This window comes from Suncus etruscus, chromosome 12, assembly GCF_024139225.1.
Source record: "Suncus etruscus isolate mSunEtr1 chromosome 12, mSunEtr1.pri.cur, whole genome shotgun sequence".
NCBI lineage: Eukaryota > Metazoa > Chordata > Mammalia > Eulipotyphla > Soricidae > Suncus > Suncus etruscus.
In genome coordinates, this window is record NC_064859.1 from 84,965,770 (window position 1) to 84,988,994 (window position 23,225).

Consider the following 23,225-nt stretch of genomic DNA (forward strand, 5'->3'; position numbering starts at 1 on the left):
TAAAATAACTAGCCCAAGCAAAAAGTAAAAAAAGGTAAAATAAGCTCATTTATGTAAAATATATTAAAGAAAAAAAAAAACAAGAATCTTTTGTAAAATATTTTAGTGCCTGCCTATTCTCTAAATACATAAATAATTAAAATGGTTCAAAACTTAATTTCTACTCATAAATGCTGCACACAGAAACCAGCCACAGAGCCAGAATAAAAGGAGTTAGGAGCATCTTCGGCCAGCTTGCTGTCCAACTCCAAGGAAAGAATATCTGAACCAATGACTGAAAAACAAGCCGATGGCCACAGGTTAATTTGAGTAGATTAGCAACTCGGGGGTTCAAATTCAAGTTTTACAAGCTGAATATCTCATTATAAACTGAATCATAGTGGAAACTGTCAATGCAATTGTCAAGATTTCGCCAAATCATGTACAACGCCTAACTCTAGAGGGCGCCATATCCTTTCTGGAGGGAAGAAGGACGACACCAGAAAGGGAGAAAGGAGAGAAATCAGGGCGAGATGAGGGGTGCATTAGCCCACCAGATCCAGGCTTGGCTCCTTTTTCAGATCCCCCATCTTTTCCAAATCATGAGATTTGCTAAATGTTAAGTAAATTCTACCACGGATACTCTGAGGCCGATAACTTTATGCCCTTAATGGGAAGGAAAGTGAACAAGATTGCTTTCTAATAATATGCAATCGTTCCCAGTTTCCTAACTAATACTAACCTAAAATCATATGCTATGCTCATATTGTTTTCTTTTTTATGGATCTTAAATCTTCACAAAAAGCTTATCCATAACCTGATTAACTCAAAATTAAAGTTTGAGTAGCTAAAGATTAAAATGAGACTTCGTGGATTCAACTCATAGGCACTTGTTTGATCCTATTGCCTTTAGAAGAACTAATATCTTTTTCTGAACTTCAGTTTATGAACAAAAAATTGAGGATGATATAATACAAAGTTTACATAGCTTTCTGACAGTTAAATGAGGTCATATATTCAGTATCACAACTGACACTGAATAAATAATCTTCAAGCCATTATGTATTGGATCTTTTAAATGTTCCACATAATATATCAACAACTCTAGTCAAGTATACAATTGCATAAATGTATAATATAAATTAAATAACAGGTAAGCACATTACTTCCCCATTTAACAAATGAAGGATGGATGGATAGTTAACTTTCTGAAATTGCACAGTTGAAATGTAGCAGAAGTTGGGCTACAAACCCAGTTTAGCCAACTTGGAATCTGTACTCTTAATTTCTGTGGTCTCATACTTTGCGTTAAAGTAAAATGATCAGTACAGTTGCTGCCATTGTTTTTGTTTGTATTACACACATAGATTTGTATATTAAATCCATATATAAACCTGAGTCAATTAAAAAACAAATACAACCATCTGAACTAGATATTCTTCTAAATAATGTAGCAATAATTTCAATATCATTTGAATATTCAGAGTGAATATAAAAAATCTTCATTTTTTTTAAATATAATTTTTTAAAAAGACCCATCTAATCCAAGTGTTTTAATTCTTAGTTTCATGGAACTAAATCTCTAAAAAGTTTGAATATCGAATTTTTATATTTGATATATGAAACAGTATTTGGGGGGGCCACACCCGGTGGCGCTCAGGGGTTACTCCCAGCTATGTGCTCAGAAATTTCTCCTGGCTTGGGGGACCATATGAAACACTGGGGAAAATCGAACCACAGTCAGTCCTACATCAGCTGGGTGCAAGGCAAACGCCCTAGCACTATGCCATAGCTCCGGTTCTAAAAGAGTGTATTTTAAGAAAAGAACACAACCAGAATAAAACATTTTATCACTCCTAAACTACTCAATATCTAGGGAAAAAATCTTTTAAATATTTTGAGTGCTGAAGATATATTATAGCAGGTGGGGTGTTTACCTTGCAAGCAGTCAAACAGTCCAGGTTTAATCCCCTATACCCCCGATGGCCCCTTAAGCCTGCCAGGAGTGATCCCTGAGAACAGAGCCCAGGTGTGGCTCCAAAACCAAAAAAAAAAAAAATTTTAATATTTAGAAATATTATTAAAAACAATTTTTCAGAAAATAATTATACCTCCAATAACTGAACTTGGTAATGCTAACAGAAAGTAGTACTAGCCAAGCAAGAATATAAAAGCAATTTGAAACAGTCCAGGTTGGAATTCACATTATGAATACAACCTGCTAATAACATTTTATTGTTGAGACCTGAAATGACTGTCTGCATTTTTAGTGTTCCCCATTTTCACACCAACTCATGTCTCAGAGAGAGCAGGTAAACTGCAACCAAATGTTGGCATCAAATGCCCTCTCTGGAATAGTAGAAGACTTTATTAGAAACTATCATTAGAAAGCGCCCCCCCCCCCAGTCCCGGGCATGAACAATACAGATGCAGAACAGATACTGGCACTCTCCAGCATTTTTCATGTATGCATTCCTAGGCAAATGTTCGCTTTTCTTTTTGAAATGCTGCTGGAAGAAATACGTCTCTCCCAAACTCAGTTCAAATGAAATGTGAGGCAGGAAACAATGGTCCTAAAGACAAGTGCTTCTTTGCCAGCACTTCTGCCCTGACACATGGCAGGTAAGCACAGTCGCTGCTCTTTGCATAAATTCTATCTTCTGCTCTTTATATATATAAATTCTATCTTAGTCATCCATCCAAACATCCCAGTGGGGATCCCAAGGCATCCCAGGGCAGAGACTGAAACGGTCTCTGCTTATTGATGATTTGCTACTTCAGTGAATGGTTTTCCATCCACATGATAGAAAAACTAAGCTTTTCCACAAACATTTGTTATTGGGCTAACACCTAACACTGTTAGGTGAAAATAAGAAAAAAAATACTTATCTTTTTTTTTTTTTTTACTTTATTTGATTGACTGATTGGTCAGTTACTACTGGCTCTGCTCAGGGGTCACTACTGGCTCTGCACTCAGAAATCACTCCTGGAAGGCTGGGGGTAATATGGGATGCCTCCCAGGTCGGCCACAAGCAAGGCAAACACCCTACCACTGTCCTATCTCTCTGGCCCCAGACACAGATCTTTTAAAAACTTGCAGTCTTGAAAGAAGAATCACTTATTAATTCTTTAAAAAAAAAAAAAAAAGGAATTTTGAGGACTCCAAGGAAGAGTGTTGAGAGAGGTGCATGTGCAGCAGAACAGAGTACCACAACAAAAGGTCAGCGATAGTACATGATACTTTTATTTGGGGGAGGGGGTTTGGGCAACACCCAGCAGCGCTCAGGAGTTACTCCTGGCTCTGTGCTCAGAAACTGCCCCTGCCAGAATGGTGGTGCAGGCGGTAGGGCGTTTGCCTTGCATGCACTAACCTAGGAAGGACCGCGGTTGGGTCCCCAGGCATTCCATATGGTCTCTCGAGCCAGGAGCAATTTCTGAGCGCATAGCCAGGAGTAACCCCTAAGCATCAGCAGGTGTGACCCCCCCTAAAAAAAAAGTACTAAATTAATGTTTGTAAATGAAAATTGTTCTGCATTCGAACCTTTGCTTATGTACTTTTTGTATTAAAAAGAGTGAATATGTTTAAAAAAAAAAAAAGAAATTGCCCCTGGACCATATGGGATGCCATGATTCAAACCAACGTGAAAACTCTTTTCAAAAATTCTTACAGATTCTATGGAGGAAGAGTAGGTAGTAAAACAAAAATTGCACCTTGTAGAGAAATACCAGTTAGGAACATTTTTGTTTAGCTTTCAGTTCCCATAAGTTAGGCATAGATTCTTATAAAGGAATTTCATAGGGTATGTATGAAATAAACATTGAGTCTTTGGCTGAGTTTACAAAAAACCAATGAAAGAGCTATTTGATAAAATCCTAGTTATCAAGACAGAAAAATAAAAATATTTTAGGACTCAAAAACATGGGGCCGGAGCGATAGCATGGCAGTAAGGCGTTTGCCTTGCACGTAGCCAACACAGGACAGACCTGGATTCAAATCCCGGCATCCCATATGGTCCCCTGAGCCTGCCAGGAGCGACCTCTGAGAGCAGAGTCATGAGTAACCCAAAGCAATGCTGGGTGTGCCCCCCCCCAAAAAAGACTCAAAAACATAATCATGTCCTTAGGTATTTAACATTTTACAAAGGTAAAGGTTTTACATCTGGCTTTATTATTTTTTTAAAAAGTCTAGGGGGTAGAGAGGTGGCGCAAGCAGTAGGGCATTTGCCTTGCTACTAGGACGTGCTAACCTAGGATGGACCACGTTTCAATCCTGGGCATCCCATATGGTCCCCCATGCCAGGAGCAATTTCTGAACGCATTGCCAGGAGTAAACCCTGAGTGTCACTGGGTGTGGCCCAAAAAAACGCAAAAAAAAAATTTTTTAAAACTACCTATGATCAAAATTACTTTGAGAATAACCTATCAGTACTATGATTCTTTTAAATTTTATTGATATAAAGCACATAATCTGAAAACTGACAGTATATGCTACTTTAACTTGAAAGGTAAGTATGTAATAAGACATGAGACAAATTTGATAATTTTAAGCTGTACCTTTTATCAAGAAAAACTGGCATGTATGCACACATATTTTTGTAAACATAAAGATACCCAAGTAAAAATAAATATAATACATGAAGTTGAAATGTTATATTGTGGGCCCGGAGAGATAGCACAGCGGCGTTTGCCTTGCAAGCAGCCGATCCAGGACCAAAGGTGGTTGGTTCGAATCCCGGTGTCCCATATGGTCCCCCGTGCCTGCCAGGAGCTATTTCTGAGCAGACAGCCAGGAGTAACCCCTGAGCACTGCCGGGTGTGGCCCAAAAACCAAAAAAAAAAAAAGAAATGTTATATTGTTTTTCAATCTTTTTATTAAAACATTAACCACACCACCAGTTATCAACTTCTATTCAACTTCCCAGGTTTCCTCCAGCCCCAGAGCCTGCCTCTGACATTTTTAAGTTTGTTAGCTGTGGATGGGAGCTCATGGTTTGCATGTTCCTGGCCCTGTGGTTTGGATATAGAGATATACTGCCCCTCTGTTCTGCTGAGGTACCTGAGGCCCTTGACCCCTGTTTTCTTCCCCCTATACCTCATTACTTCGTTCTGCCTCTTCTTACTCCCCCATTCCTATTGCTTTCATTCCCTATCCTTCTCCTTACTCTACTGGGGTCAAAAATGATCTAGGTACCTCCCCCTGTAATATCTTGCATTCTCTCATTAGTTATTCTATCGAGTTATTCTATCTACCACAGGTGTTTGTCCTTCTGCTGACTTATGATTTTTGCTATATAAAAATGAATTAGCTAAGACTTTAACATCGAGTATAAAATCATTTGGGACAGTCAGTATTTCTCACATTTGTTTGCATGTGGAAGATGTTTAGAAAGAGCTTAGCAAAATATAAACATTTAGACGAAAAAGATACTCATTTGTAGATTCAGAAAATAACCCAATGATTTTCCAACTGGGGGTGTGTGCGTGTGTGCGTGTGTGTGTGTGTGTGTGTGTGTGTGTGTGTGTGTGTGTGTGTGTGTGTGTGTGTGAGCGCTGCCAGAAACCAAATCTTGGACCTTATAAAGATAAAACATGTGCTCTACCACTAAGGAATATTCCTGGTTTTAAAAGTTTTTAATCTAATAATCTAATATTATGTTCAACAAACTAGCATGATTTAAAAAAAAACCATTTTGGAAGTTGACAACATTTCCATTACTTTAGAAATTACAATAAAATATTGTATCATTATTTTTTATCTTTAATATTTTTTATTTAAACACCTTGGTTACAAACATGATTGTGGTTGAGTTTCAGTCATATAAGAGGACACCCCCCGATTACCACTGTAACAATCCCATGTAACAGAATAATATTTGTGATTTTAATGGTTATTTTAATATTTATTGAATAGCAGGAATGGTCAATCTAATGTAGCAAATGTCTTCTGAAAACAAAATGCCAGAAAAGTTTTTAAGGGGTCCCTATGAATAGGCTGATTTAGAAAAATCTGGAGAAGGCAAGCTTACTTTTACAAGCAGCTCAAGTATTTTTATGGAAAAGAGGTATTTACAAGCTGTAGTTTAATGGCAAAATACTTTCTACAACCCTTATTTATCACATACAAATCATTACGTTGCATACTCATCTTTATCTAATTACACTTTCAATTTAAAGCAAATGATGGCAATACTGTCACTGTGAGATTATTGTGGATTTTAGTCACTTTATAATTTACATTTATTAATGTTTATACTTTGACAGTGAGATGAAAGATCATGAATAATGTCACCATGATAACAGGCATGAACTGAAACTGGCAAACCAGGAATTACGGCCTCCTTTGTTTTAAAGAATTTCCATTTTAGGGATCTGAGGGATATGACTCAAACAACAAAGACTATCATGTCTGGCTTATTATGCAAAGTGCAAGGCTTGATCCCCAGCACCTCATGGTCCTGCAGCATTGCTGAATGTCAGCCCTACTGGCACCCACAGTCAATCAGTATACAAATCTCATTAATAATACCATTGTTAGACTTTATCCAATTCATCTTACTGATCAGCCATGATTAAAAAATAGAATAAGCATTAATATTCTCTTACCGATATCAATGTATTTAGGATCCAAGGGTGTCCCGATAGAATTACAAAGAACTAGCACATACTGCAAACAAAGAGAAACCCATCAGAATTCTTAAGTACAATTTCTCAAAGGCTTCATGCATCATGCTTTTTTCTTTTTAAGGTATTACTAAATGGGAAATGTCTAATAAAATTAAGTGCAAAAAATAGCAAACAATCTACAGCACTACACATAAATTTGAATCACAATGAAAGCAAGCTGATTTTGCAATATAAGGTGGGCCACTTAAGAAAAAAGTGCCCTCACTTTTATCTTTTTTCTTTCCTTCTAAAATTGCTAATGAGCCTTTAACTCAAAACCCATCCTTATCTTCTAAAAAGCCATTGAAGATCTAGCTTGTTTTTTACCATTGCACCACGTGCTTCCATCTCATTCTCCTCCTTTGAAGCAACACATAAATGACATGAAAAATTCAGTTAATTCAGAAAAATACATAATCCAATATGGTAAAAATGACTTTTAATATTAAGTAAATTTTAAAGCATATACTAATAATCATCAGTGATTAATATTTGTTTTAAAAAAGCAAATGAACTCATGCTTTACCTCATATTACATTCATTATTCTCTTGGTCACCTTTACTAACTGTACTAAGAATACAATCTATTTAGATGTTTCCCAGGAGTGATCATTGTAAATATATCTCTATGTAGTACTTATGTATAAACTTTTTCTTTTCTCTTTTTTTTTTAGGTTTTTTTTTTTGGGCCATATCCATTTGATGCTCAAGGGTTACTCCTGGCTAAGCACTCAGAAATTGCCCCCGGCTTGGGGGACCATATGGGATGCCGGGGATTGAGGTCCTTCCTTGGCTAGCGCTTGTAAGGCAGACACCTTACCTCTAGCACCACCTCTCCGGCCCCAACTTTTTCTTTTCTTAATATTTACTAAAATTTTCTTAACTTCATAAGTGATAAAAAAAAAAGCTTAAAATACCACAATTTTATACTTTTACTTCTAAAATGTATTTACTGCCACAAAACATAATTGTTTGAGTCTACTTGTCATGTACAGGATCCTATTTTAAAGACACAAACAATCCTATAAGATTTCTTTCTTAAAACAGACATTTTCTGGCAACTTCCCAGGTCCTGCTCCCGGAAATAACTACCATCAGCTCCTTTAACTGATTCTTAAACCCACAAATCCAAGTAACGTGTCTCTAGTGTCTTCCTGGCTTTATTTGGTTTGCTTGCCAAGTGGGAACTAGTGGCTGCCTTCCCATCCAAGAGTTATAAGTACATATGGACGAAGGAGCCCTGTGTCAGCCTCTCTCAGCCTCCCCTCATACAGAGACAAACTCCTATCTCTCCATCCTTCCAGTTGCTTCTTTGTTAAGACCCATATTTAGAACTTAATATTTATTTTCCCTCAATTAAAATTTTGATTTAAAAATATCCAGTGTCAAATATGTCAACTACATAATATATGTTCTTTAAATAAATAAAATTAATTTGGATGGGGGGTTGGGACCACACCCAACAGTACTCAGGGGTTACTCCTGGCTCTGCCCTCAAAATTTGCTCCTGGAGAATGGGAAACCATATGAGATACCAGAGGTTGAACTTGGTTCCATCCCAGGTCATGTGCATGCAAGGCAAATGCCCTACTGCTGTGCTATTGCTATGGCTCCAGTTGTTGAAATATTTTTATTTGTTCAGGTAGTACCTTAAATCTAGATGCTTGAGAGAAATTTCCTTGATTTTTTTTTCTAGAATCACTGTTCACACTTTTAGAACTACTATGCAAATACTTTATTTTTAGGGTTAATTTTCTCTTTACCATTTTCTATTTTCTTGGCTTCTAGCTCTCCTAGTTTTTTTTTTTTATTTTATCTTATCATTCTTCACCCTAAATTTTTCATGGTTGTTATCATGTATGTAATTTCCAAAAAGCTCTTTTTTATAGTGGCCTTCCTTGTCATATAGCTGTACTAGTTCAGCCCTCAGAAGATACTAATAGTTCTTCTGAAATAAAGAATTCCCTGACAGCATCTTCACGTACAGTCTGTACATCGCCCTCCCAATTCTTTTCGGCTTCTATTTATTTCTGGTGTTTGTTACATTACAGGGTTTCCTCGAATGTCTGATAATCCATATCTATTTCCTCATTAAGAGTAGGCCTTAAAATCTATTAGAATTATATTTGTTCATGATGGCTGAGGAACATACATACACTAGTGACCTAGTAAGGATACTTTCTGGATGACTACCAATATCAGTCCAGTTAGAGATCTCTCCTCAGCCCTTTAATCTGCCCCACTTCTGTGGAGAGGATTCTTCCCATTTCCTACTTAAAAGCTCCCATATTAAAACCCATATCCTGGGAACCAATTGGGAACAGAACCCTGGAAGCCCTGTTAGCCAAATGCTCACCAAGTTACCTGTTTCTCAGCTGGAATTTTCCTTGTCTACCAATGCTGGAAAATTTCAGGGCAGAACATTCCCTCCCTAACCTCCCTAAAAGGGCCCAGGGTGGAGGTCTCTATGACATTAGTGGGAAGAGGATTTAGAAATCTATTTATTTATGTGGTTTCTTAAATCTCCTCCTCCCTGAGTAATCCCTAGAAATTCCTATTTGCTTTTCTGGTTTTTTTTTTTTTTTTTTTTTTTTTGCCTATCATGAACTATCATCTCTCCTCAGGGTTCAGTAACATACACTGGTCGCTGCTCTGCTTTTTCCACCGATGACTGCAGCTTCCCTCCTAACCTCCAACACAATGGTGCTGTTTCCTTTCCCTTCTAGTCCCTGTGGACTTTTTGGCTTTCAAAAAATATCTTTAGCTTTGTTTTAACTAGGTCCAGGAGAAACAGAGCCAAGTATGTTTTGGTTTGTTTTGTTGTTGGCTTTTGGGCCACACCCACAATATTCAGAAATGATTCCTGGCTCTCACTCAGGATTAATACTGATGGCACTTGGGATAACTTGGATCAAACCCTAGGTCAGCAGCATGCAAACAAGGCAAGAGCTCAGCCCACTGCACCATTATTCTGGCCCATGAAGAGAGCCAAATGTGGTTATCCAGATGGCTGCCTAAAATCACTATTCTTTTTAATGAGATGAAATATTTCTAACATAGGCTCAGATTGTCCTTTTCTGAAAACATACATCCCTCTGCAAATATTAAAATCATTAGCATGCTTTTTAAAAGGGCATTGGTTTTATTATTTATCTTATTCTGAGGCTTATTTTTAAAGTAAATTTAACTCCATCAAGGAGCACATTTCTGAATGTCAACAGTTACCACTGCTTAAAATGGTTCCTGTTATACAGCTTCTCTTGGGCACTTACATTAAACATTGGATTCATTCTTGCTTATGAAATTTAACTTGGAAAGGAACTGTGGTATTTTAAATATACTTAAGAGATTAAAAAATTTCAAGAATGAACTAGTGAATATGAAGACCCAGTGGATTGACTAAGTGGAAGAAAATGTGAGAGGACACAGAATCAATGAAGTCAGAGTTTTCTAAAAAAAGGACTAGACAGATGTGACCTAGAGACCAATACTTCCCTGTGCCTGCCAGTTTAACAACCAGGGAGAGAAGGAAGATAACCAGAGGCCAATTCTATCAAGTTGGTCACCCATCTAAGTTGTAAGATTCCAGGAAACACCTACCTGAGGATGATTTTCATCTGCTTTTGTAGCCAAAATGCAGAAATCTCCACAGGTAGTAATAGAAATGAGACTCTTCACATATTTAATATACTTCTCATTGTTTTTTGTATCCCAAAAGATAACACAATACTCTGGACGATCAGGTCTGGTATATGCATAGACAACAGTATTTGAGCAATAACCCCACTAGGACAGACAAAAAAAAGAAAAGTGAGGAGCTAAAGGAGGGAACGAGATAAATAATATTTAATGGCAGCAAATAAAAATACATTATCATATCACTATCTAGAAATGTTATATATATATATATAATTTATTATATCTGACAAATGGTATTCTTCAAAAACAGGACCAAACATCCACTTGAATCTCTTTTCTCACAAAAATAACTGAAAAAAAACATTGTTGCAAAAACAAATATTACTTTAACTTTCCTTATTTTAATAGATAAGATCTAAATTTTAGTGGTAACATTTCGTATTTTTCAACAATCAATAAGAGCTACTTGGGGAACATTCAGAAGTGCAAGTCCCAGCCAAAGTTTAAATGTGGGGCCCTCGAGTCAAACTGCAAAAAGAGTTGCTTGATTTCTTTTTCTCTATCTACATTTTAACTTTTTTGTGTTTGAAAATAACATGTTCAGTTTTCATCAAATAATTCTAAAATAGTTATGTAAAGCAAAATAAAATACCCTACCAGCCTAGTTTCCTCTCCAAAATGACCTATCCTGGTACTTAACCCCCATATCACAAACATAATTATGACAGAACTCTAATAGAGCTCTCCAACATATTTATACAACTTTGAATGACTCTATATTCAGCATCACATTAATATGATTACTTAACTACTCAGAACTAAGTCATGTTACATTTTTTTTATTTTTACATGTAGACATATGCTTCTTTTATTTAAAAAGATTTTATTATAACAGCACAATCTGCCAAGTTGCTCATAATGGTCATTTGAGGCCTTAAATATTGAAGCACCAATCACACCCCACGCCCCCCCCCCCCGTGTGACCTTCCCTTCACCAGGATCCCCAACTACCATCCTAGTCAAAAACAAATTTACTTCATTTTTTTGTTACATCACAAAGGCAAATGGGACACAAATTAGATAAAAATGGTCAATTTGAAATAATTGTTCTATCTCTACATGGTGTTACAAAAGTCACTGTCTAAGGATTTATCGGGCTGTGGTTGGTACTAGTTGAGCCTTCTGTATTAGTGTTACAGAGCTTGGTAGATTTCTACGTAACTCTCCCATCAGATTTCGTGTGTTACTACTGGGATGATACTACTAAAATTTTGAGGTGTCAAGTGGACACCATGGCCATGTGGTCTATGATCTGAAACAGATTTGGTGGCAGATAGCTAAGATTAAGTCACAAAGTTAGACTGTTTCTGTTGGAGGATGAAGGGTGTGGTGCTGGGCTGTTGTAGTTCATGCAGAAGGGAAAAATCTGTCTCCAACCATTCTGAGAAGGTCCCAGAAGTATCAGCCCAGACCAAACTACCTAGGAAGAATAGTTGGCCATTATTTTCCCACCTTTGTCTGAAAAATCAATCGTTTTTCTAAGGGGCACTGCTATTCAAAAACAAAACATACAAGTTCTTATAATAGATAACCTTAGTATCTACCAGATCAATCTCCTGACAAAGCTTATTTTAGATCAAATGTTCAATTTTTTATATAATATTTACTCGTTATTATGCTGCAGATCCTCCTTTCCCCTCTGATCCATTCTTTGCCCTTCTCAACTCTGCTCTGTATCTTGGAGGCTGACTTTATGAACTCCATTACCCGGGCTACCTGGCTTCTAGTTTCCAGGTGGGTTTGGTCAATAGAAGGCACAAAAATCTGGAGAGATGGTTTGAAAAATTTAGTCCCCCAATCTCTCTCTGCATGACTGACCAGCTGGAAATGGTTGAGCTCCCCTAGGGATACATCTGAAAAGTCACAGTTCCTTGGTGGCAGAAACAACTCTTCATTCATTGAGAGTTGATCTCTCATCCTTGTAGGTCCCCTAAATCCTCCCTCTCCACACCTGTGTCTCCTGCTGGGACCCTGAACATTGAAGCAAATCTACTATTAAAGAAATTTAAGGCTTTCACATCATCAATCTTCTTTCACTGGACTATAAAATAAATCATCTATGAAAAGTATACTTTTATAACAGATATTACACCATGAGATGTATCAAAATTACTTATTTTTAAACATAAAAAGCTGTTTTACCACACTTGGGAATATACTCTAGATTCTCAAAAACACAATGCAGAAAAGCCCTCTGTACTCCTCTATTCATCACAGCACTATTGACAATAGAATTTGGAAACAACCCAAGTGCCCAAGAACAGACAAATGGATAAAGAAACTTAGGTGCATCTACACAGTGGAGTATCATGCATCTGTTAGTAAAAGAGAGTATTGAGATTTGCTTATATATGGATATATATGGAGACTATTGTGTTGAATGAAATGAGTCAGATAGAGAAAGAGAATGGTCTCACTCAGTTGTAGAATATTTTTTAAAAGGTAATATAATAGTAATGCCCAAAGAAAATAAAGTCAAGGACCAGGAGAACTAGTCCTAGTAGAAAACCTGACACTAAGAACAGGGAGTGCAATTAGGACAGAGAAAGGAGAAAAATGTCTGTCACCGAGGCAAGAGGTAGGTGCGAGGGATGGCAGGAGGGAAACTGGAGACAGTGAGGGATGGAAATATGCACTAGTGAAGAAATGGTGCTGTAAACTGTATGACTGAAACTCAATCCTGAACAACTTTGCAACCATATATCTCACAGTGATTCAATTAAAAATGTATTGAAATTCAAAAAAAAGCTTTAAAAATAGCTGTTTCTATCATTTATTTTATATCTGCTCATCATACTCACCTTATAATCAGGTCGAATATTTGCAAAATATATAAAAGAATCAACAGCTAGGGCAATTTTCAATCCGCCTCCTTCCCAAGAGAGTGCACTAATCTGCTTTCCAGGAACCTTCAAAATACCTAGATGCTGAATAAATAATTACACCTAAATATCACAAATAAGTCAAATACAAATTACCACCAATCACTTCCAGAAATCAAAAGAAGTATAAAAATCACTGGTTAAAAGTATTTATTCACTTCAAAATCATTTTCCTTGAATTTTCAGGGAAAAAACAAATCTGATTAAAGTTTTCAAGCCATATATAGCCAAAAAACTCAGCATTACATTTCATCAACTCTTAGAAACAAGATAAGTATCTTCTCTAAGTATGCAATTAAAGATAGCAAAAATACACTGCTAATTAAAATAGGACAAGTGCAATTACAGATGCATCCCAATTTTTTGTTGTTTGATTTTGGGTTCGGTGCCACACTCAGCAGCATTCACAAGGTAACTCACCCTCCATGTTAAGAAATTACTCCTGGGCCCGGAGAGATAGCACAGTGGCGTTTGCCTTGCAAGCAGCCGATCCAGGACCAAAGGTGGTTGGTTCGAATCCCGGTGTCCCATATGGTCCCCCGAGCCTGCCAGGAGCTATTTCTGAGCAGACAGCCAGGAGTAACCCCTGAGCACCGCCAGGTGTGACCCAAAAACCAAAAAAAAAAAAAAAAAAAGAAATTACTCCTGACGGGCTCAGGGTATGCCAGGGATCAAACCCAGGTTGGCCACATGCAAGGCAAATGCCCTACCCGCTGTGTCATTGCTTCAGCCTCTCATTCCAATGATTTTAAGTGAACTTAGAATTGTTTTAGTAGAAAACTCAATCCAAAGTCTTGCTTCTCTCTTTCATTGCCACAGCCACTAAGTTCCACTACACTGTTTTATATCCCCCACCACAACTGCCTTAATTCTCAAATAAATTATGGAAATAGGCTTCTATTTTAACTTTGATGTTTTAATTATTTTAACTTGACATTTTGACTTTTCATGAGTAATAACTAAGTTCTCATTTTTTAATTATTTAAAAGTCAAAATATACTAATTTTCCTACTCCCATTGCTACTCAAGAAAATAATTCTCTATAAAAATTAAACTACTATGTCTGTTAATTAGAAAGATAACTTTATATTTATTAAAAATGCTAAGTTTTTTTGTGTTTGTTTATTTTGGTTTTCAGGCCACACCTTGTAGTGCTCTGGGGTTACTCCTAGCTCTTCACTAAAAAAATTACTCCTTGCTGATGCTCAGGAGATCGTGCAGATGCCAGGGATCGAACCTGGGTCAGCCATGTGCAAGGCTAGCAGTCTACACACCTGTATTATCTCTATAATCCCAGCAATACTAATATTTTAATGTAGCATCATCAAAGATTATTTAGACAGATTTTATTTAAATAATTCTAAAATAATCTAAAACAGCTGTCTGGAAGGGAAAAGATGTATATAGTTAATATCCTTCACACATTTAACATATCACACTCAAAATAAGAAAAATTAGTCTGAAACTAAATTACATGAAAACCAACTCCAAATCCACTATGAAAACAGATAAGACTCATATCACAGAGAACTTATATGATTATCCATATATTTCATAGTGATTCCTGATGTGAAATATATGATTTCTAAATGTACAGAGTACAAACTAAGTTCTACAAATGCATCTCTGAAAACTTATAATATGAAGATGTTATTCCAAGACATATACCTGACGGCTTGTCCTTTTTCGCTGAAAATGTTAAAAAAGGAAATATGACATGTGAATACCTTTCCTCCATTGTCTTCCCTCTACTTTAGTTTGTACCTATTTGGATAGAAAGAAAGGGGTGCATACCAGGCTGTACATACCTCACCAAATGGACTGAAAAACTGCACCGTGTTTATATCCTTGTCCTGCATGACAGTCTTCTGGGAACCAGCTACCGCTAATACGCTGCCAGTGTGGTTCCACTGGGCACTCACCACATACATGCCCACATCAATCAGCACAGGGTCTAGTCACAAACACAAAAGGTGTTCATTGCAACTTAAAGAAAGAAATAAAGACTTATCCTAGTCAATTTGATAACCTGAAATACCTATTTTGTAATTCTATACATTAAAGATATAAAAGAAAAAGGAATACATACTTTGGTCATTTTCATGTCTCATGATTTGGCATCTCCCATTGTCAAAACAAATGGCGAGGCAGGGGCAATCAGGTTCCACATAGCCTTCTGCGCCATGGTACCAATGAATTGCGCCAATGCTGACAGCTCCAGTGACGTTCACCAAACAATTCAGTTTCATTTTCATCTAAATAAAATTGTTTCAATTAATATTTGAGAGGGCCGAAGAGTTGAATGTTCATTTGTGGAAATAAAAACTGATCAGACATGAATACCCAATATACAACAAGCTGTGCAATGGGGGAACAGTTGCACTGCATTATGGGGGTACAGGGGGGAGATGTGGGATGCATGCTGGATATAGGAGTCGAGGGAGGACAACACTAGTGGTGGGAATGCCCCTCATTCATTGTCACTATGTGTCTCAAATATTACTGTTGGAGAATTGTAATTCACTTCGACCACAATAAAATTTAAAAAAAAAAAAAACTTCCTGTAGGGAAAAGAGGAGACCTATTATGGCCAGTCACTAAAGCCAGTGTTTTCTCCCCAAGATTATGCTGCCTGAGGTCTATTTTCCATTCTTTTCAGACCCTTTACTATTAAGCCTCCCATTCTTTATGTAAACAACCTTAGTTAACTACTAACTCTGTGGGCCAGGGGAGGGCGCAATGGCTAAAGCTTTTAGCTGACTATGAGCTCAAGTCCTTGTGTCATCATCACATATGCTTGATGTGACAGTGTATATCTGTGACTCCCAGAACACTGTCAGCACCCCAAACACAGTGTGAGACACGCAGCCAGCACACTGAGAGTACAGCCCTGTGAGCTCTCTCAGTAGAATCTACACAAACACACACCTAAAGGAATGCAGCCTCCAGGGAACAGAGGCTCGAGCACCACAGACCTGATAGCAGACCCCCACCACCACCAGCCATCACAACTAAATGTGCAAGCACATATGCAGTCCTTGGACCTCACAACAGAACTATCGAGAGGGGTAAGTAGGTGGGGAAATGAACCCTTTATAAAAATCTCTGGATTCAGAGAGATAGTACAGGGGTTAGGGTACTTGCCTTGCTGACCTGGTTTGATTGCCCAACGTAACATTTGGTCCCCTGAGCACTACAAGGAGTGATTCCTGGGCACAGTCAAGTATGGCCCAAAAACAATCAAGGAAAAAAGCTCCCACATCTCTTTTAAACGTTGGGCAGCAGAAGACACATGAGTAAATGGAACTTTATCCTACTTGCTATTTCTCATCTTCAATTCACTGAAAACTTTATTCTTTCCAGATATCAGAAAATTGGGGGAGCCTTAACATACTACATTTAAGTTGAAGCAATCAAAAAAATTTTCAATGAAAAAGCATTCGTTAATTAGGGAAAAACACCAAAATTGTTGAAGACTGTCATGATTACACAAACCATCATAATAAAAATATTCATATCTTTGTAAAATGACATAATATATAACCAATTTACATATGTAACCAATATAACATAGATAACCAATTTAAAGTGACATATCTTACTTACTATAAAATTCCCTTGGTCATCATAAATGTGTATTTCTCCATTTGCCATTCCAAAAAGTAAGACTTTACTGTCTGCCGACCATGCTACATGACATAACTGTATACCCTTCAGATCTTTTCCCCAAATTCGATTACCTAAAATAAGGCATAAAACAATTATTTTATCAAACGTTCAAGATCATGATTCTCCAGCTACTGTGCTAAAAGTCTTTGCTTCCGAGAGATCTCACATTCTTGCAGTTGCTCTCTTAATTCGGTCAGTAAATATTTACTGAGTAAATATTACATGCCCAATACTAACTCTCTGAAACTTTCTCTCTTCTTCTAACTTTTGACTCAGGATTTCATTTGCACTCTCAATAGGCAAAAGCACTCATCCTCAGATTCAGAAATAAAATAAAGTTCTTGGAGAAGAAATTCTTCATTCCCCTTTTCAAACATTCAGAACAGAAGTGACTCACCATAGGGACACTTTCTGTCTTGTTCTCAGTACAAAGGAAGAGACTTTTCCCCAGCCATACTATACTCACAGGGTGGTCCAATGTCCTCCTTGTCGCTAATCTGACCCCTTCCTTTCTAGCTTTAGCAAGTCTTCCTCTAGTAATTATTCTCATTGACCTTCTCTTTAAATTCTTCTCTCTAAGCTGTTTAGTATAAGAATTAAATAAATTCAGATCTATTCCTCCTTAAAACTCTCACCTCAAAGAACAAAAAACAAAAGCTAAATCCCATTTCCCTCAGCTCTTAATTTCTGAATAAGCCAATGCCATTATTTCTACCATCCCTTTCCCAGCCAACTATCCTGATAAGAGTTTCTACACAAACCAGGAATCTCCTCCTCAAGTCCTACTCCACCTTCAAGTCAGTGCAATCTGGCACTGCCCAGAGAGGTCATCTTCTGCTGCAAAATCCAGCAAAGACAACTTTTTAAACCATATCCCTTTCCTCTGGACTCCTGCAAATACATGTACTTCCTATGGTCAAGAATGTCATTTTTTATAGAACATCCTTCTTCTGCCAAGCCCTTAAATGGATTTTTTGTTGTTGTTGTTTGTTTTTATTGTTTTTTTAATTACTTCCTTTAAATACCATGCTTTAGAAGGTTGTTCATAATACTGTTGTGGGTGTTTTTTCCACAGTTACAAAGTTGTTCATGATTGAACTTCAGTCATAGTGTACAACAATCCTTCACCAATGCACATTTCCCACCACCTATTTCCCAGTTTTCTGCCCTCTCCCCTGCCTGCCTTTATGGCAGATATTCACTCTCTCTTTCTCTTCTCTCTTTCTCTCTGCCTCCGTCTCTCTCCTCCCCCCCCCCATTCCCTCCCTTCCATTTTTTTCCTCTTAGACACTGAATTGCAATATTGTTACTGAAGGAGTATCATGCATATAACTATATTTTTAAATGAAGTTTTTTTAGTCCACAGATGGTCCTTAAATTTGACATCTATTTCGATCATTCATAATCATTCATATATTAGTCATCTCCCAAATTATGCTTTCAGTCCAGATCTTTCTAAGCTGCAAATATATTTATATATACAAATATATGTATACATATATACAAAGAGAAAAAGAGGCTGCGGAACTTTTTCTGCCATGAGACATTTAGATATGTATAACATGACTCATGGGTCACAATACAGGCTGTCAGTAAGAAGCACACTTGCCTGTCTGATCATGCATTAGGGCTAGGCCTTAAAATTTCATCAGCTTTAGAGGGTACATAGGGCTGAAGTTCCCTGCCCCTTGTCTAGATCTACTTATTTGATTGTAGGGCATGCCCGAATCAGCATGTCCAAATTAGAACTCTCCCTCAAAACTAGTCTTTCTCCTCGCCCCAAATGTTTCAATGAAAGGCATCACCAGAGGTCCAGCTGACAAACCTAAACATGCAGATTTCATCCAAATCACTCTATTCCTTTACTTCTTCTATTCCTTCATGCCCAAGCTGGCCAATTCTAATATCTTCTCTCTTCCATCTCCTAACTATTGCTAGATTCTGTCTCCTTAACTTCAGTCTTCCTGATTCAGGCTGCCATGTGCCGTCATCTCACACCTCAATTACCATTCCTTCATTGGTACACCTTTCCCCTACCCCCATCTTTTCCTTTTTTCTTCGTCCTTCATACTGCAGTCACAGAGAACTCCAAATAAAAACTCTGACCCATTGCTTCCATTCTATAAAATCCACATTAGCTTTCCAGTGCTCACAATAAGCCTTAACTCTTTGAATGGTTTATGATCTATGTAAGCTTGTCCCTATAAATATCTGTTTATGGGCTGGAGTAGTAGCACAGTAGTAGGGCGTTTGCCTTGCATGACCTTGCTGACCCAGGACAGATGCGGGTTGATTCCCGGCATCCCATATGGTGCCCCGAGCCAGGAGCAATTGCTGAGTGCAGAGCCAGGAGTAACCCCTGAGTGATGCCAGATGTGGCTAAATAAATAAATATATTTTTTATCATATACCACTCTTCTAAGAATTACACTATACCAAGTCTCAACCATTTTTCTTCAATGCTCCAAGAGTTGCATTTAAGTTCAACTCTCCTCAAAAGCTATTTCTTAATCTTCTGCTAGTCTACACACTTCAGCACAGACATCACCACTTTCTCCAGATGCCTTTCCTGATGCCTCTAAGACTGAGTCAAATACTTTTTAACGAGTGCTGAATTTTCCCTGTCTTAGCAGATATCTCAAAGCATTGTCATTGCTGGGAGACTGACCCCTCTCTTCTGCTCTAAGTCTTGTATAGTTTTCATTGTTGACCCTGGGGTCTAGTTCTACAGCTATAGTTATACAAGCAATCAGAAATACTTATATGCTATATAATGGCATGCCAAAGCTACTTTTTAAAATAGCGATTTTTAAATTAATTATTTCTATAGACAGAGTTGGTTAAAAAAAAAAAAAGATAGACTACCAGAAGCCCCAGTGTTATCTATGAGCTAGAATTTAAAAGTCATATTTTAAGACAAGAAAACACAACTAACAAGTTCAGTTCCATTATAAGCTAATCAGAGATTGTTGTAACTCTATACTTTCTGGAATAAAAATCTATATATTTATACAGTTTAACAAGTATAAAGATAAATAGCTTGATGAACTTAAAACAGGTCTTAATTCATGTTTTTCAGTGCTGCTATAAAAATGTTAATATATTTTTCATTTGAATATACTTAGAAATATATAATTTTTGAATGTCAACAAACTACCTCAACAATTTTCCATTGTGATTATTTTTCTGGCATAATACATACATATGATAATATAAACTTCTTGGATAAAAAAATGTTAGCGACATCCAGATGACTCTGGTGAGTGGGGTCTTTCAGCACCACATAGTACCATAAGCCCCTCCAGAAGTAGCCTATGAGCACTACCAGATGTGGCCCAAAGGCCCAAATATAATAAGAAATGGATGTTTGCTGAGTCTGTATCTTAGTTTTGTGTACAATGATGAATTACCATCCACAGAGCCAACTATCACTGCCCCATCTTCATATACGATGCAGATCTTCTGCCCGTCCGCATTCCAGCTCATACTTCGGACCACTGATTTATTTCTATTGTTGATCATTTCCTCATACCAAGAGCCTATTTTACACAAAGTGGGGAAAACAAGACAATTCAGGACCCAGAGACTACAAGAGATAAGGCACTCATCTTAAAGGTAGCAATGAAACTCTGGTTTGAATATCCAGCACTGCAGGTGGTGCCTTTAACACTGCCAAGGGTAGATGGAGCACAATGACTGGAAGTGGCTCCTGAGCACCACTAGGTATGGACTAAACTCCAATTCCAAAAAAAATGACAAATCAAATCTATTACATCTATTAAATGGTACTTAGGTTAAAAAAAATTTCATAAAACATACAGTGGGGTAAACAGCTTTCCAGTTTTCTATAACCTTAGCTATTAAACTATAAAACTGTCAAATTTATCATTAAAAAACAGCATCAACTTAAGCTTTAACTACTTAATGCTTCAAAACATTACAGAAAACACAACAGGCACTCACTTTATTTTCTCTTCCTCTCCTTTTTCTTTTGTCTTTCCTTCTTTCTTTCCTTGCCACTCAACCTTTTTTCTCAGAAAAAAAAAATAATAATGACAACAAAAATAGGCTATGCTGGCAGGCTGGGGTGTGGGGTAGATGGTGATGGCATTGGATGCAATCTGGAAACATTGTGGAGAGAGGATGATGCACCAATGGTGGGATTGGTCTGAAAAACTGTATGTCTAAAACCCAACAATGAATAGCTTTGTAAATCACAATGGTTTAAGAAAGAATTTCTTTAAAATAATAACAACAAAAAGACCTCACCAATCCTCTCACTTTCTCTCTGTGGCCAAAAGACACAAACTGTGGGCCAGTAATCAGAGGCGGATACCAATGGCATCATCGAAAAGAAAGGAAGCTACATGACTCAACAGAGGAAATGAATTATTGTCTTTGACTCCTAATAGGTGCATTTTATCTTTTGAGCTAACTAGAGTCATTGACAGAGAAACTATTTTTAGAAGTCTATCAGACTAAGTTTATTTTGAAGATATCCAACCGTGACCTAATTCACTTTTCAATGAAAAGTCACAGTTCACAGGAAACAAGTTAAAAAAGAAAAAGTAGTCAGGGCTAGAGTGATAGCATAGCAGGTAGGGCATTTGCCTTGCTGGGGATCAAATCTGGGTTTGACTCCTAGCATCCCATATGGTCCTTGGGGCAAACCACATGTGATTCCTGAAACAGGTGGGTCTGCATGGTGAGGTTGCAACCGTGAGTGATTGCAGTCTGACTGGAAAAATGTTTTTTTTTAATTATTTAAAATAAAACTACCCAAAAAAGAGGAAGAAGGAAAAGGAGGAAAATGAGGAGGAGGAGGAAGAAAGGAGGAGGAAGAGAAAAAATTATCCCTGAGTGCAGAGCCAGGAATAAGACATGAGCACCACTGTGTTTGCCCATACACACACACACACACACACACACACACACACAAAGAAAGAAAGAAAGAAAAGAAAAGAGAAAAATATCCAGAAATATCACCACTGTGCAGATAGGATGCACTGTTGTGGGCTAACGGGGTCTGTTTTAAAGATATGTTTCCCATTCAAATACTGGAATCCAGATTCTAATTTGTTACAGGTGAAATGCAATACACGGGCCTACTATACCTTTATATAGCATCCAAACAATAATAAGCCCATTTTCATCACTGGTAGTCAACTTCTGATATTGTTCGTTCCATGTTATAACTTGAACAGCACCTAAAAGATAAGATCACAATATTAATAGACATTCATTTCAAATTCATATTTTATAAAAATATACCAAGAGCATGTTCAAATAAATTCAGTTTATTTACTTGAACATACTTGAGCCAGTCTTTAACTTTACTAAAACATAATTACAGGCTGTGGAAACTATTATCATCAGTTTTAAACAACATGTGTAGTATAATTTTTCTTATTTGTTCCTATTTCATGCTAACAAAGAAATTTAAAACTCTTGTAATTAGCAACAAGCGCTGTCAAATAGCTAACGAATCTTCATGAGTTAAAAGTTACAAAGATATTTATGATTGTTTCAGGCATACATTATTCCAACACCAATCCTTTCACCAGTGTCCACTACCCTCTGCCAATGTCTGAAGCTTCCCTCCCTCCCCCTGCCCAATTGACACGTACTTTTCCCCTTCCCCTTTGTCCTAGTGTTCTTTTTTTATACAATAAACCTAACTTCCAAGGACAATAATGACAAAAGGCATATTAAGTACTGAGAGTTTGTTTCTTTTTATGGGAGAAGTAACTTCATTTGAGCTACTGTGCTCTCTAAATCTTTCTCTCCCGACCCATTTTCCATTCTATTAGTAAAATATTCTCTATCATATCTCAAATATTTGAAGTTATAAAAACAATCAATCTTCCACATTTTTTGTTTTTTATTTAGTTTGTCATAAATAGATATAACTTCTATATGTGAACAATCGATTTTTCTTGTTTAATTTCTTTAATTCATAAAGTATATGACTTTTCTACATACAATCTATTTTTCTCACCCTGTTTCTTTTTTTTTCTTTCTTTCTTTTTTTTTTTTTTTTGGTTTTTGGGCCACACCCAATGGTGCTCAGGGGTTACTCCTGGCTATCTGCTCAGAAATAGCTCCTGGCAGGCACGGGGGACTATATGGGATGCTGGTATTTGAACCAACCACCTTAGGTCCTGGGTCCCAAACGCCACTGTGCTATCTCTCAGGTCCCCACCCTGTTTCTTTAACCTCGAAACAGTGTATGTCTTTCTTCAAGCACATTCTCTTTCATCATCACATTACAAATCAGTAAATTTAACACTGATATATCATTAATTAGTTTAAATCCATATTCAAATTTCTCAG

At 37.1% G+C, this 23,225-nt stretch overlaps 1 protein-coding gene across 2 annotated transcripts in view; it reads right to left on the reverse strand.

Moving 5' to 3' along the window:
* WDR35 (WD repeat domain 35) overlaps window positions 1-23,225 on the reverse strand; it is a 74,085-nt gene that overhangs the window by 38,038 nt on the left and 12,822 nt on the right. Inside the window, exons 4-12 of one of the 2 annotated variants that reach the window (XM_049784812.1) lie at window positions 22,007-22,099; window positions 20,303-20,431; window positions 16,830-16,963; window positions 15,313-15,478; window positions 15,032-15,177; window positions 13,143-13,268; window positions 10,243-10,428; window positions 6,970-7,002; window positions 6,583-6,643 (exon numbers count right to left, since the gene is read on the reverse strand). In XM_049784812.1, the coding sequence (XP_049640769.1) occupies window positions 6,583-6,643; window positions 6,970-7,002; window positions 10,243-10,428; window positions 13,143-13,268; window positions 15,032-15,177; window positions 15,313-15,478; window positions 16,830-16,963; window positions 20,303-20,431; window positions 22,007-22,099 (1,074 nt within the window). The remainder of the gene's footprint in view (window positions 1-6,582; window positions 6,644-6,969; window positions 7,003-10,242; window positions 10,429-13,142; window positions 13,269-15,031; window positions 15,178-15,312; window positions 15,479-16,829; window positions 16,964-20,302; window positions 20,432-22,006; window positions 22,100-23,225) is intronic. The other variant, XM_049784811.1, reaches the window with a different exon arrangement.